The 14,185-nt window shown below is 51.5% G+C and overlaps 1 protein-coding gene across 9 annotated transcripts in view; it reads left to right on the top strand.

Moving 5' to 3' along the window:
- The window catches only part of DAG1 (dystroglycan 1), a 49,857-nt gene extending 36,596 nt beyond the window's left edge, over nucleotides 1-13,261 (top strand). For all 9 annotated transcript variants that reach the window (XM_051793153.1, XM_051793154.1, XM_051793157.1 and 6 more), the window contains exon 3: nucleotides 10,385-13,261. In XM_051793153.1, the coding sequence (XP_051649113.1) occupies nucleotides 10,385-12,793 (2,409 nt within the window). In that variant the 3' untranslated portion in view covers nucleotides 12,794-13,261. The remainder of the gene's footprint in view (nucleotides 1-10,384) is intronic.
- The last annotated feature ends 924 nt before the right edge of the window (nucleotides 13,262-14,185 follow it).

Below are 14,185 nucleotides of genomic sequence, written 5' to 3' on the forward strand. Positions count from 1 at the left end.
TCTCACTTAGCTGCTGTCTCTGGAAGGGCTCTCCTTGCAGGGAATGCATGTTGGCTGCTGAGCACAGCTGACCTTTGCTGCAGGGATTTGATTCCTGGCTAGTGAGAACTGCGTAGGCAATTTTGGGTGCTGAGGTGCATTTTTGTTTTACTGGAAAGTTTCACGGCAAATTGGTCTTTTTCTCAGGCTGCTTTGCCTTTCTCAGCTGGAGCAGTGAAAGCACAGTACTTCTGGATCTTGCTGATGTGCTTAAACCCTGCTAAAAAATAATAAGGGCTGTGCCCTCTGAGGTGGGTCAGGGTTTACAATGAGATGTGGTTGCCTATACTTTTTCCCCTTAAATTTCGAAGAAATTTGCTATAATTTTATTTAAAAGAAGATGCTGAGAGTTGATGTCCCCAGACTCCCAGGAGCTTCCCACTGGAGCCTGGAGAAGGTGTGATTTGCTTCATTTCTAGATGATTCCCGTTGATAGTTTCTAGGATTGTGGTGGCGATCGGCTTGAAACTCCTTCTGAGATCCTCTTGCTGCTTGTAAGCAGATTCCAGCCATCTGTAGACAAAATACTTTTCTCTGCAAACTTGGTTGTGGGATGGAAACAACGCCAGGCATGTGCAGCGTGGTGGAGGAGTGCCCCGCAGGCACGCACTCCTGCACAGTCAGGTATGTGCTCCTGGGAGCCATCACCAGTGTTTCCCTTCCACCCCCAAAGCTGCTGGGAGAACAGGTGAGATTTTATGGTTAAGGAGAAAAGAAAGTTTATTCTGACGTGCTCGAGCTGCACAGAAAAGAAGTAGAAAAACTACCGTGTGTCTTAATTTTGGAGTCTCACGTTGCTGAGAGCCAGCTGCCAGCAAGGTGTTGTGGCCATGGTAACTCCCTTCCCCTGTGCCTTGTGTTCCCAAGTTGGTGCCTTGGTCAGGCATTATCGTGTCCTCTGAAGGGCAGCTGCAGCTTGCAGGTATTCCAGCTGTTGAATTTGGCAGCAGCTCAGTCCAGATGTTGTCCTCAAGCTTCCTCACTACAGCAAGGCTTCTTGCCGCAAGATTGCTCTCCGGCTGTCTGAAGGTGTCTAGGAAATTAAAACTCCTTGCTGTGCCTTCCCAAAAGGCACCTTGCAGCCCTTTCTGCCATGTTTGACACCAAAACATTGGCATTTTTGAGAGGTTTGGGTTAAAACACCCTATTTCCCTGTGTCATACGGCCCCCTTGCCATGCAGATGGGTAGTGTGAGGGTGTGCAGGTTCCCACTGTCTCCTGGCAGATGCTGGTTGGGACAGGATAACCATGGGCATTGGTGCTGGTACCCTCACCAGTCATCAGCTCCTTACCCCATTTGCACTGAGGACTGTGTGGAGTCTGACCTGTTACCTCTCAGCTGTGTCCTGTCAAAGAACAGATCATGCTCAGGTCAAAGACCAGCTGGATTTCCTGTTCCTTCCACTTCTATTTGAAGCTACTCCAGAACTTGGCTGCTCTGATTAAAAATGCAGCTTCTAGCCTAAATTTAGGGGTGGCTAGAAATATTTATGTGTGCTGCCCTTTAGCTTAAATCGGTTCTACCTTCATAATATTTACTTCCTTTATGTATTTATAGGTGACAGGCATACTCCCTATCTTGATTTTATTAGGTTAAACAAGCCAACCTCTTTAGTTTTTTCTCATAAAATAAGCTTTCTTTCCCTCCCCTCAGCTTTGCAGCTGTCTTCTGCACCTCCTAGAGCTTGAGTTTATTTTTCTTTGTTTGCATGACCACAGCTATACAAAACACTCTAGATGAAATTTTACCAGAACCTCCTATAAAAGCATCGAAACTTCCTTTTCTCTTCTATAAATAACCTTGTTTGATATATCCTCCGATCATCTGCTTTGCTTTGGTTTGGACATCTGCCCATCAGCTGAAATATCCAGGTCTGTAGTTTTTGCTGCTTCCCCTTGTTGAGGTCCTAGAAGAGGATGTCAGGCAAGGTGCATGATTTGGGATGGGGGCTGTTGCAGTAAGCCTGGCTGTCCTCTCATCCCGCCAGCCGAGAGACAATATCCTCACAAGGATACAATACCCGCAAGGAGTCGAGCCCTTGCATAGTCTCTGATACCCTAAATGCATATGCCCACAGTACATAAAGACATGCAATTAAATGGCTTTTATTTAAAGATGGATCTGTAAAGTATGCTGGAAGGAGAGAAGCTCCTGCTGTGCGCTGCTTCCCAAGACGCATCCCTGCCAGAGCAGATTTGCTGTGTCTTCCTTGAGGATCATGTAAAGCTGCTGACCTGTCTTCAGGCTGGTGGTGTTTGGTGTGGGGCGGATCCCACGGAGCGGGTCTGCTGTGGGTTCGTAGCTGATGCCAAGGAGTTCAGGTGAGCACAGGCTCACCATTCCCAGCTGTGTCTTGGCCCCTGATTAGTTTGGGATTTGAAGTGCACGGTCTCACCAGCGCTTTGTTGGGAAAACACGTAAAACACGTAGCAGAGGCCCCAAGAACCTCTTGCTGTGAGCAAACATAGCTGCTGGCAAAGTGATTAGAACAACTGAATTCACTCACTCAGCTGACACAGGGCAGCTGTGGAGCAGGTTTGGAGGTTATCAGAGTACTGGATATCCATCTGGGAAAAAAGGAGTCTTGCTCTCATTGAATGTTTAGGTTGGAAAAGACCTTTTAGGTCATTGAGTCCAACCATTAACCCAGCACTGCCAAGTCCACCACTAAACTTTCCAAGCAGGAGCCTAATTTTCCAATGGTTGTTCTGTATGCTGTCTGTTGAAGTGGCTTTTATCAAACATCTCTGCTCTCATCAGACGTCAGGGACCTTGATTTATAAACAGGATCCACAGGGATTGGGTTGCAGGAGTCCTGACATGGATATCTGCTGTCGGGGCTGTGCAGTTCACCTCAACCCTGCTCTGACCCCAAAGTGAAGGGCTGGATGTTGACAGCCAGCCTGCAGTGCCAGGACACACTTGCTTTCAGGGAAGAAAACCACAAAATACTGATTTTTTTTTTTTTTCCTCTTGCAGTGATCTTTATTTCAAAGCACTTTAACTGAATGTGAAATTTATTAAAGTGGCATTTCTCAAAGGAAGAGGAGAAGCAAAGAGCGCTCCCGAGGGGCTGTGTCATTAAGTTGGGTATCTTAAAAGGCTCTCTGTGTCAAAGCATTTGAGCTTCACCTCATCCCTGGGGTCCCTGGTTTTCTTGGACTAACTGGGGGTTGTAGCAACAGCCGCTATTTACAGGGGAGCACACAGGGATAAATGACAGTGCCTGGAACAGGTCCAGGCAAAGGAGGACTTGGGCAGGGCTTTGCTTAGCTGCCACACTGCAATCTGAGCAATGAGATGAGCTGATAAGATTTCTGTGGGGAGGCTTAGGGGGATGCTTATCTTTTTCCTGCAGTGAGACAGAGTCAGGGAATTTGGCATTTTTAGTGCGTGCTTAGTAACAAGCTCTGAATTTGGAGGAGTGGAAAATGTGACTCGATCTGATTATAAACTGGATTTTCAGACGGGCTGGGAAGTTCCTTGTTTTGTCCTACTCTTACAGGTTGTTGCTCTGAGCATCCAGAGGATGCAACGGTAATGAGAATTCTGTGAAGGAGCAGACCTGAGACTGCGAGATCCGGTCTGCCTTTCCTTACTGTGCTCTTGAAAGCCAGCTTTCCAGCAATCTGCTGATGGCAGGAATAAATTGCCAGGGCTGGTTAGCTGTGTGGTGGCAGCACTAAACCCCCAGCACTTGGCATCCCTCCTTTGTGGTATTTTTGCTTCCCTTTGGCCTTTCACTTACAAAAAGTTGCGCTGAAAGAAGAGCTCGACTGAACTTTTTTTTTTTTTTTTTTAAGCTGTTTGAGGCTTTTCCTGCCCCGTGCTCGCCCCCCAGCCAAGGGAGAAAGCGGGGTGTGGGCAGCCTGTGCTGACCCCAGCCCTGGCGCGGGCGGGCTGCGCCTTCCCGCTCCAACAATAAGGCTAAACAAATCCTTCCAAGCTGCTTGCATGGACCGATGAAAGGAGGATTTCTTGGGACACTCAATGTTTTGTAGTGACCTCCCAGTGAAACAGCTGTTGTGTTCCCTTGCCCAGGCAGAGTGGGACGCTGAATAGTGTCCTTATAGCCAACACAGAGGCGCATCTGGAAAAGGAGCCGTCATGGCAGGAGTATGCGAGGGTGGCATGAGCCGGGCGGAGCCGCTCAGCCTGCGCCGCTGCGGAGCCATTTTACTGACCCTGAAGGAGTCGGTCGGACAAAGCCCAGCTCCTGGGGCAAGGCAGGCTGTGTCCACAGCTAAGGAGGGCGGCTGCTTTCTGCGTGTGAATGGCTGGAAAATATAGATTAGCAGCAGACATGGAAACTTCTCCTCAGGTTTTCGTGAGCATGTAAAAGCGGAGCAGCTACTTCAAGTAGTTGTGCTGCCTGGTCCTTCAGAGGCTGAAGTTTGAATTTGAAGTTGAGGGCCAGGACTGCTGATGTAGCCTCTGCAAGCCTTGTTCTCCCTTAGCTCAGCTTTCTGACCTGAAAGGTTTGATTTTTTTTTTTTTTTTCCCCTAAAACAACAGCTTCAGTGCATAGAGACATGCAGGAAGAGCTTTGCTGGGCTTTGGCTGGGACCAGCCTAAGTGTGGGGTTAGCTCAACCATCCTGACCTACCTGTGCACGAAGGAAGCACCAATTACCAGCTGTCCTGTCCCCATGTAGCTTCCAGTCTCTGAACAGAGGTGGTGAGCTCCTACTGGTAATGAAGGCTTGGGTCACCGAGACTGACGTACTTCTGAGGGCCAGTGAAGTCTCTGGGCTGTTTTTAGACTTCCAGGGGTAGGTGCCTCTGCATGAAATGTCCTGGAGAAGCTTGTTTTTGTCCATGAGTTCCTGGCCCTTTTGTCCGAGGCACACAGCAGCTCAGAGGAGCAGTGTCTGCTGAGGACACCCAAACACCCTGGCAGGTATTGCAGTCCCCTCCGTGGGGAAGCACTTGTGCTACAATTCCTCCCTGCTCTCTGTGCCCAGTACACGCAACGTTCCTTTCTCCAGCCTGAGCTTTCCCACAGTGCAGATGCAGCAAAACCATAGCTGTGCCCAGTGAGCAGAAGGTTCTGAGAGGTGCAATCTCTCTTTGCACCACTGTTTTCTGGGCCTCGTGTTTCTAGGCACGGCCTGTCTGATGTCCTAGTTTACAGTTCTGTTGTATTTGAGGAAAGGAGCAGGGTGTAATGTTGGAGGCTCCTTCATACATCATCTCCTGGATGCACACAGGCCAGCCTTCCTGGCAAGGCTGTTCCTTGGGGCCAAAGACTCACAGCTTCGTAGAATCATAGAATATCCTGAGCTGGAAGGGACCCACAAGGACCATCGAGTCCAACTGCTGGCCCTGCACAGGACAGCCCCAAGAATCACACCACGTGCCCGAGAGCATTGTCCAAACGCTTCTTGAACTCTGGCAGGCTCTGACAGCTGTTGTGGTCTGAGGGTTGCCCAGCTCCTGCCTTGCACTGTCACATTCCCTGACCCAGTATAGCAGCTTCTGCCACCCTGGGATCTGTCTGGGGCTGTGGTGCATGGACAGCTGAGCCCCATGTCTGCAGGCACCAGTGCAGCCTGTGTCAGGTAAGAAGAGGAATGCATGTGATGGACCCACAGACGTTGCAGTGCCCACAGTTCCAGCATCACTGGGGTGGATCTGAAACTGGTGTCTCTACCCCCATTTGTGTGGGACAAGGCAGCAGGAATCTGCCTGCCCATAGATCCTATTTGGGGCTGAGACTCTGTGTTTCTTCTGCTGCCAACACTGCCAGTGCAGCGGCATTAGCAGGGGGTTAAGATGAAGCTTGGGCTTAGGCAAACAGCTTAGGCTTGACTCTTTCTCTGCAGTTATATTTGCATTTGAATTGCGTTTGAATTTCCATTTTCTTCCCCTGCCTGCTGGTTAATTGCTTGCAGAAGCCTGAGCCTGCAGACTTGGTGTGGCACTGGCTGGGTCAGTCGGTTGGGCACAGCTCAGCTCGCCTTCTGTTTGGGTGGAGAGGGCTCAGCCAGCATGTTCCTCCTTGCTAGCTGGGGGAAGGGGGGGGGTAATGCTGAAGGAGTCTGGCTACAGTAAATTGTCATTGGTAATTACACCCCAGATGAAATCCCTGGCACGGGGTCTGTCTCTCAGCAGCAGCTGGACACGGAGAGGGGAAGGGGCCAGTGGGAGATCTGGCAGAGCTGCAGGACTGTCCATGCTCACTCTGCCCAAAAGCAGTCAGGGGCTTTTTAGGACTGATTTGAAAGGAAAGGAGCCAAGTCCCAGCTGCTGATGCTCACGAGAGGGTCTGGCAGCCCAGACACAGGAGATCCCATCGGATATTTCCAGGGCTGGGAGGATTTCATAGTGATGTGCCAAAGGGAGACTTGTGGCAGGATCCTATAGTACCTGTCTCCTGGCAAAGCACTCACTGCCTCCTTTTTGGAGGATGCATTGTGAGGAGGAGGAGGAGGACTGAATACCTGGAGGATTAGAGGGCACTCTTGTAGGAAAGAATGCGGTTTTTGCCTGAATTCCCTCCGAGGCAGCAGTTTTGCTCACTGCTCCTTTGCTTATCTTTGTCTTGTTGGCTACAGGGCTTTAAGATCCAAGTTTAAAAAAACAAATCAAACTGAGCTATCTTCTGTCATGAGCTGACTGCTCTTGGCTGGCCTAAAAATAACAGGCCGTGTCTATCTGAAAGGATTTTGTGAACAAGGTCTTCAAAACCCGCCAGACCACTGTATGTATTTAAAATCAAAATCATGGCTTATTTTTTAATGGTCTTCAGTACACTGCCAGGCTTGTGTAATCTTTAGCTGATAAGCATTCATTTATAATTTTCTCAAATAATTGGAAAACAAAGACAGCTTTTTTTTTTTTTTTTTTTTTTTTAAATTGAGCAACGGAACAGTTATTTTGAAACCAGACCCCTTGGGGGAAATGGCAGGGCTTAAGGCTGATACTTATTGCATACATAGAAAACTGGGAAACTTTTAACGTGAAAAGTAGAGATCCTAAATCATTAACTCTGTGTAGCTTTAACAAATACCCTTTGAAGCAATATTTGAAGGAAACATTGCTAGAACAGAGTCCAGGACTCCCTGCTCCCAGTTTTGCACCAACACAAATACAGCAGTGATTATGACCAGGACAGACCCACGCCAAGGGCTCTGCTGGTCCGTGTTTGTTTAGGAACAAGTATTTTTATCCAGCCTGATAACAGCTTTGATTATCTACTCTAATCTTTCTGGGCTCTTCCTTTGCCTCATGAACATGGATGAATTCTGCTGCCAGGGCAGTAGTTGTGTTTAAAACAGAGCCGAGGCATCGAATACTTGTGACTTATTGCCTTCCCAAAGATTTCCCAGGGGAGACACAGGTATCTTCGTGGACTTCATAGGCATAATCCACTTAAATCTGATTTTCTTAATCACCTCTTGCAGAGCCCTTAGAAACAGTCCACATCTCCTTGCAGACTGAATACAGCTGAACTAGCTCAGCTCTTTTTAAATCAAGTTTAAGTGGGTTTATAAATGTTTTGCAACTGTCGCATCCCTGCTAGAACAAGTTGTCCCAGTCGGTGATTGCCTGGCCTGTTTTTGTTTTTCAGGAGAGCCTAGTTTTTGGTGTGAATCTCTCTGGCTGCAGCTTCATTTTCTAGCATGGCCCTAAATGCAAACTGTAGGTTAAAAATGGCTTTCCAAGCAGGAATACTCAGACTGGCCTATGCCTTCCTCGCTGTCTTTTCTGCATGTGGGGTCGGCCACCTTTCTGAAGTGAGTTTGGTTGTCAATGTAGGAACAAACATGACTGAAGGGAGAATCATCTTGTGTCCAGAGATTAGGTAAAGTAACACTGCTTGTAGAGTCACCTCCTCAAGTCATGCCCCATGCCCAGGGAAGGGGGAGCACCAGAAAACCCTGGCTCCCAGGAAAGCTGTACGGAGTGTGTGATCCTGTAATTAAGGGCTTTTGCACAGTGCACAGAAGGGGGAGATTTGTTCCAAATGTAGCCTAAAATTACACATTCAGAGTGAATTTAACCACTCGCTATTAAAGTTTTTATTCCTCTTGATTGTGTAAGCCTCAATAATGCTGTGGCTTTGTCCTGGCTCCCCATGTTTCTGTTCCTGATGTGCGCCCAGCCCAGCCTTCCCTCCTCCACAGTGGGCAGGTGAGTGGCTAATTTTGGCACAAGAGGACAAAGAGTGGCACCATCCAGCTCCTGCTACTGTGAATGCTGAATTGCACTGGGCACTGTCCTGGCAAACTCAGGTTTTAGAGGGTGTGATGAAATGACACTTTTTTAAAGGAACATAAGGGCAGAAGCAGACCTTGCCTTTGTTCTCTCGTGGCAGAAGAGTTGCCAAGGAAGGACAATTCGGTCCTTTGTTCCTGCAGGAGGGAGGCTCCCTGTGCCCGGCTCAGGTGAAGGGCTGCCTTTCCTTTGGGATGGCTGGGCTAAAAGCAGCTGCTGTTCTTGAGGCAGAGGGGAAACATACGCAACCACAGCCCTGCCAAACCCCTCTGCTCTCTACCATACACATGGACACACAGCAAGGCCCAGTGGAAGGATGTTCCTGTCTCAGTGTCTCAGTCCAGGTGGGATATATTGGGGTGTATGGCCCCTGAGACAGCTTCTTCCAGCTGTTTTAAGTGGGAATCTGAATTCCCTGCTCTGGGATGTTGCTGAGGAGGAGTTAACTAAAGCTGTGCTAACAGCTTTAAACTCTGCTCTATAAACTGTACCCAGCATGTGTCTCATGATGTGCTCTCCAGCTTGTCCAGGCTGGCTGAAAGCAGGGCTGGTCCTTCACAGAGGAGAGGAATGAGGGTGTTGCCTGTATGATCGTGGCTGAAACCCTCTGTGGCTCTTGAACAAAAGCTTTCTTGTGCTGCTCTTGCCAAAAGACGCTCAGGTCCTACATTATCCTTGCCGAGCTGCACATCCAGACCCTTCAGTGTGCTGAAACCCTCACCGTGTGGGTGAGCCCCAGGGTGCTGCCTGAATCCTGCCTGCAGCCAGGGAGTGGGAGAGGCACCCAGCACTCATGGTCTGCCCAGCCCTACAGCACTGGGCATCACTCCTTGTCCATCCCAGGGGCTTTCCCCAGCAGGACCTGCGGTCTGGCGAGTCCAGCCCTGGCTCTGCACCACTGCTGGACCCAGGAGCACTCCTGCTAGGCAGGTTTCCTTGTGAAGTTCCTTACCCAGCTTTGCATTTGGGTAAATTATGAAATATGTATGAGCCTTAGGGAGCTGCAGAGAACTAAAGCATCCTTTCAGGAGGAGAGCTGGAGCATGGCTCAGTGTTGGACTGCAGCAAGCCCAGAGCCTCAAACCAGGCTGCTGAACGTGTCTCCATGGGCCACAAAGCATCCTCTTTCCTCTCAGTGTCAAGGGGAGATGCCTTGTGGTGTTCTGGAAAGCCCAGCCAGGGCACTTGCCAAATGCCTCCGATCCTGGGAGGTTACAAAGCTCAGATTACTCACTCTGGAGTACCTACAGCCCCGGGAAATGTCACGGCCCACTGAGCTGGCAGCATCACCCCTTCCACCACGCAGCCCGACAGGGCAGACAGACTGATGTCAGCTGCTGGGAGCTGGGGAGTTTGAGGTTTTGTACTCACCTTCAGCTACAACCCAGGGCAGGAAGGGGAGTCCTCTGGGGCAGGGGAGTGTAAAAAAAAAAGAAAGCCAAGTATTGCCATTGACCTAAAAGAAGTAGTATATAGTGCATTGAGGTTCTGAGGTGCCTGTGCTCTGACACAAAGCTTTCCCTTGCAGGAGCAAGTTGTTATATAAAAGTGAAATCCTTCATTTAAAGCTGAGTCTGAGACTAAAGGTGGCCTGAGCCATAGTTTGCCAGCTTCCAGCCCCTCCAGTTCAGCCTGGCTGCTGGAGACAGCAGGAAGAAGCTGAAAGTTAGCAGAGAAAATATATGTTCTGCTGAGCTGCTGGAGCAATGGGCTTGCAGGATGTGATGGAGTGAGGAAAGGAGGAAGATGGCAGGGCTGGGAGAGGAAGGAGTGGTAAGAGGGCTGTTGTTGAAACAGCTTGGCTGTATGGCATAACTTCACCCTCAGTTTGTAACTGTCCCCATGACGTAAACTCCCCGTCCACCCTTGGAGAAAATGAGCCACTTGTGTGGTAGTTGCACAGCAAGGAGGGGTCCCTGTGGGGCTTTATGACCTCCTGTGGCTCCTTAAGCTCTTTGAGACCAGTGCACCCTGCAGAGCTCGTCCTTGCCACCATACAGAGAAGGCAGCATGGGCCGCCGTACTCTGGCCAGTTGTTACACTTCTTTAATCCTTTAAGTATTATTGCTGCTAGAACCTATCCTAATGCTGCACTTCTAAAAACATCTTTTTTTTTGTTTGGTAGATCTCCGAAGCTGGGAAGGACTCCTTGCCTTCTTGGTTGCACTGGAACGCGGAGAGCAGCTCCCTGGAAGGGCTGCCCCTGGACACGGACAAGGGCGTCCACTACATCTCGGTGACCACGCTGCAGCACTTCCCAAACGGGAGCTATGTGCCACAGACCACAAACGTCTTCTCCGTTGAGGTGCACCAAGAAGACCACAACGAGCCTCAGTCGGTGCGAGTGGCCGTCCAAGACACAGGTGACGCAGCGCCGTTCGTGTGCGGCTCGGAAGAGCCGGTCACCATCCTGACTGTCATTCTGGATGCCGACTTGACAAAAATGACACCAAAGCAGAGGATCGAACTCTTAAACAGAATGAGAAGCTTCTCAGAGGTGGAACTTCATAACATGAAGTTGGTTCCTGTTGTAAATAACAGACTCTTTGACATGTCGGCCTTCATGGCTGGACCGGGAAATGCAAAGAAGGTGGTGGAAAATGGGGCCTTACTCTCATGGAAACTGGGATGTTCTCTGAGCCAAAACAGTGTCCCCAACATCAGCAAGGTGGAGGCTCCAGCTAAGGAAGGAACCATGTCTGCCCGCCTTGGGTACCCTGTTGTTGGCTGGCACATTGCTAACAAGAAACCTCACCTCCCAAAGAGGATGCGGCGGCAGATCAATGCCACCCCTACGCCTTTGACTGCCATCGGGCCGCCCACCACTGCCGCACAAGAACCGCCCACCAGAATTGTCCCCACCCCGACATCACCTGCCATCGCACCTCCCACGGAGACGACGGCACCTCCCGTCCGGGAGCCCATTCCCCTGCCGAGGAAACCCACGGTCACCATCAGAACCAGGGGCCCCATCGTTCAGACGCCCACGCTGGGACCGATCCAGCCAACCAGGGTAGCAGAAGGCACGGGCACGGCCTCTGTGCCGATTCGCCCCACGATGCCCGGGTATGTAGAGCCCACGGCCGTGATCACACCGCCCTCAACTACCACCAAGAAGCCAAGAGTCTCCACTCTGAAGCCAGGCACGCCATCCACAACGGATTCCTCCACGGCGATAACACGAAGGCCTACTCGAAGGCCCAAAACTCCCCGTCCAACAAAGCCTCCCAGCACAACCAGATCCCCCATCTCCAAGCTGACGACAGCCTCCCCACCGTCCCGCGTGCGCACCACAGCGAGCGGGCTCCCCCGGCCCTGGGAGCCCAATGAGCCGCCCAAGCTGACGAACCACATCGACAGGGTCGACGCATGGGAGGGAACTTACTTCGAGGTTAAGATACCGTCAGATACCTTCTACGACAAGGAAGACACCACCACTGACAAGCTGCAGCTGACCTTGAAGCTGAAGGAGCAGCAGATGATCGAGGAGAATTCATGGGTGCAGTTCAACAGCACCAGCCAGCTCATGTACGGCATGCCAGACCGCAACCACATCGGGAAGCACGAGTACTTCATGTACGCCACTGACAAGGGCGGGCTTTTCGCCGTGGATGCTTTCGAAATCCATGTCCACAAACGCCCGCACGGGGACAAGTCTCCAGTGAAGTTCAAGGCCAGGCTGGAAGGGGACCACAATGCGGTGGTGAACGACATCCATAAGAAGATCATGCTGGTGAAAAAGCTGGCTCTGGCATTTGGTGACAGGAACAGCAGCACCATTACGGTGCAGGACATTGCCAAAGGCTCCATTGTCGTGGAGTGGACTAACAACACGCTGCCCCTGGAGCCCTGCCCTCGGGAGCAGATCCGGACTTTGAGCAAAAAAATTGCTGATGACTCTGGGAGGCCGAGCCCAGCTTTCTCCAACGTCCTGCAGCCCGAGTTCAAGCCTCTGAACGTGTCAGTGGTCGGCTCCGGCAGCTGCAGGAACATCCAGTTCGTCCCCATGACCAAGGACGGCAGGGTGATCTCCGAGGCGACGCCGACGGTGGTGGCAGGCAAAGACCCCGAGAAGAGCAGCGAGGACGACGTGTACCTGCACACTGTCATCCCTGCCGTGGTGGTGGCCGCCATCCTCCTCGTGGCCGGCATCATCGCCATGATCTGCTACCGCAAGAAGAGGAAAGGGAAGCTGACCATCGAAGACCAGGCCACCTTCATAAAGAAAGGCGTGCCCATCATCTTCGCCGACGAGCTGGACGACTCCAAGCCTCCGCCATCCTCCAGCATGCCCCTCATCCTCCAGGAGGAGAAAGCCCCACTCCCCCCCCCCGAGTACCCCAACCAGAGCATGCCAGAGACCACGCCACTCAACCAGGACACCATCGGGGAGTACACGCCGCTGCGGGATGAGGACCCCAACGCGCCGCCCTACCAGCCTCCCCCGCCCTTCACCGCTCCCATGGAGGGGAAAGGCTCCCGCCCGAAGAACATGACCCCGTACAGGTCCCCACCGCCCTACGTCCCCCCTTAACAAACGGGAGGCCCTCGGGGGAGAAGGGGCCTCCAGCTCCACACCGGTGCTGTCTGTGGGCCGGCAGCCCCCTCGCCAGCCGGGAACACGAAACCCCAGCCCGCTCCCCAGCAGGCTCTCCCTGGCTGCGCCTGCCGCACCGGAGCGCTCGCAGGACTCGGGGGGACACTTGTTTTATTTTTGCCTAACAAGCTTTGGTTTTATTTTATTCATAGAAAAAATATTCTCGGCTCAAAGACGCCTTCCTGGCGGCTGGGCTTCGGCCGGGGCCGGGGCGGCGGGCAGGGAGGGGGGTCGGGACGGGTTGGGCCGGGTCGGGAGGAGCAGGCAGCACTGGGGTAGCACTCTGGGTCTCCGCTGTTTGCCTTTAACACTAACTGTACTGTTTTTTCTATTCACGTGTGTCTAGCTACAGGACGTAACATGAAAGGTAGCCTAAAAATAATTAAATTCAAGGGACTTTCTGAAGTCAATGGTTTAAGTTTTTACATTTAATCTGCTGTTTACCTAAACTGGGATGTTTTTGGGGAGGGGTAGAGCAGTGCTGTGCTGCAGGCGAGCTCAGTGCTGGTTTAGGGGAGAGCCCTTGAGGACAGCAAGCCGCCTCCTCCTCCTCCTCCTCCTCCCCCTCTTTGGGGGACCAGCTTCTTGGTTCGGGATTTGATTCTTTTATCGTTTTTATTTTATTTTTAATCAAAGAAATCCTATTTTTCTCACGGATCATAAAATAGTCATCAGTTGGGTCAGCCTGCCTTGGGGTGCCCGTGGCTGAGCACCGGGTGCAGTGCTGTGCTGGGGATGCTCACAGGAGGGTGAGCCGAGCCCTGTGCCACCACAACTTCTCTGCTTCCCAGCGAATGCCGGGGTTGGGGGAAGTTCTTTTTTAAGTAAAACCCCCGCCCTGAAGGGGTTTTGGCGACGGTGGGGTGTGTTCTCTGTCCTGGCTGCTCCTTGGGAGTGGCGCAGGAACGGCCTCGCTGGCCTCACGCTGGCACTCTGGCCCGGACACTGTTGGAAAAGATAAAAAAGTTTAAAAAAAAAATTAAAAAAAAAAAAAATAAAAAAATTAAAAATGCACCACCAGGAATAGTTAATAGTAAAAAAAAAAAATCAGTGCACTCTCAAATCTAATTTTTTACTAAATTTTTGATACAGCCTCCGATTGTTTTATTAAAGAAAAAAAGACTTACAAACCGGTGTGCGGCTGCCAGCAGTTTGTACGGGCTCAGCCCCCTCGGGCCGGCCCCCGGGGACCTGCCACGGTACCGGTACCTCCCCATCCCCTCCGCTCCGCGCCCCGGCATCCCCAGCCGGGATTTGGCCGTGCGCGCCCCAAGTGACCCCGCACACCGGGGCCGGACCCGCCACCTCCCTCCTTCCCTCCAGGACGGC

Source organism: Manacus candei, unplaced genomic scaffold (assembly GCF_025592945.1).
Source record: "Manacus candei isolate 608988 ecotype Guabito, Panama unplaced genomic scaffold, ASM2559294v1 h1tg000036l, whole genome shotgun sequence".
Taxonomy (NCBI): domain Eukaryota; kingdom Metazoa; phylum Chordata; class Aves; order Passeriformes; family Pipridae; genus Manacus; species Manacus candei.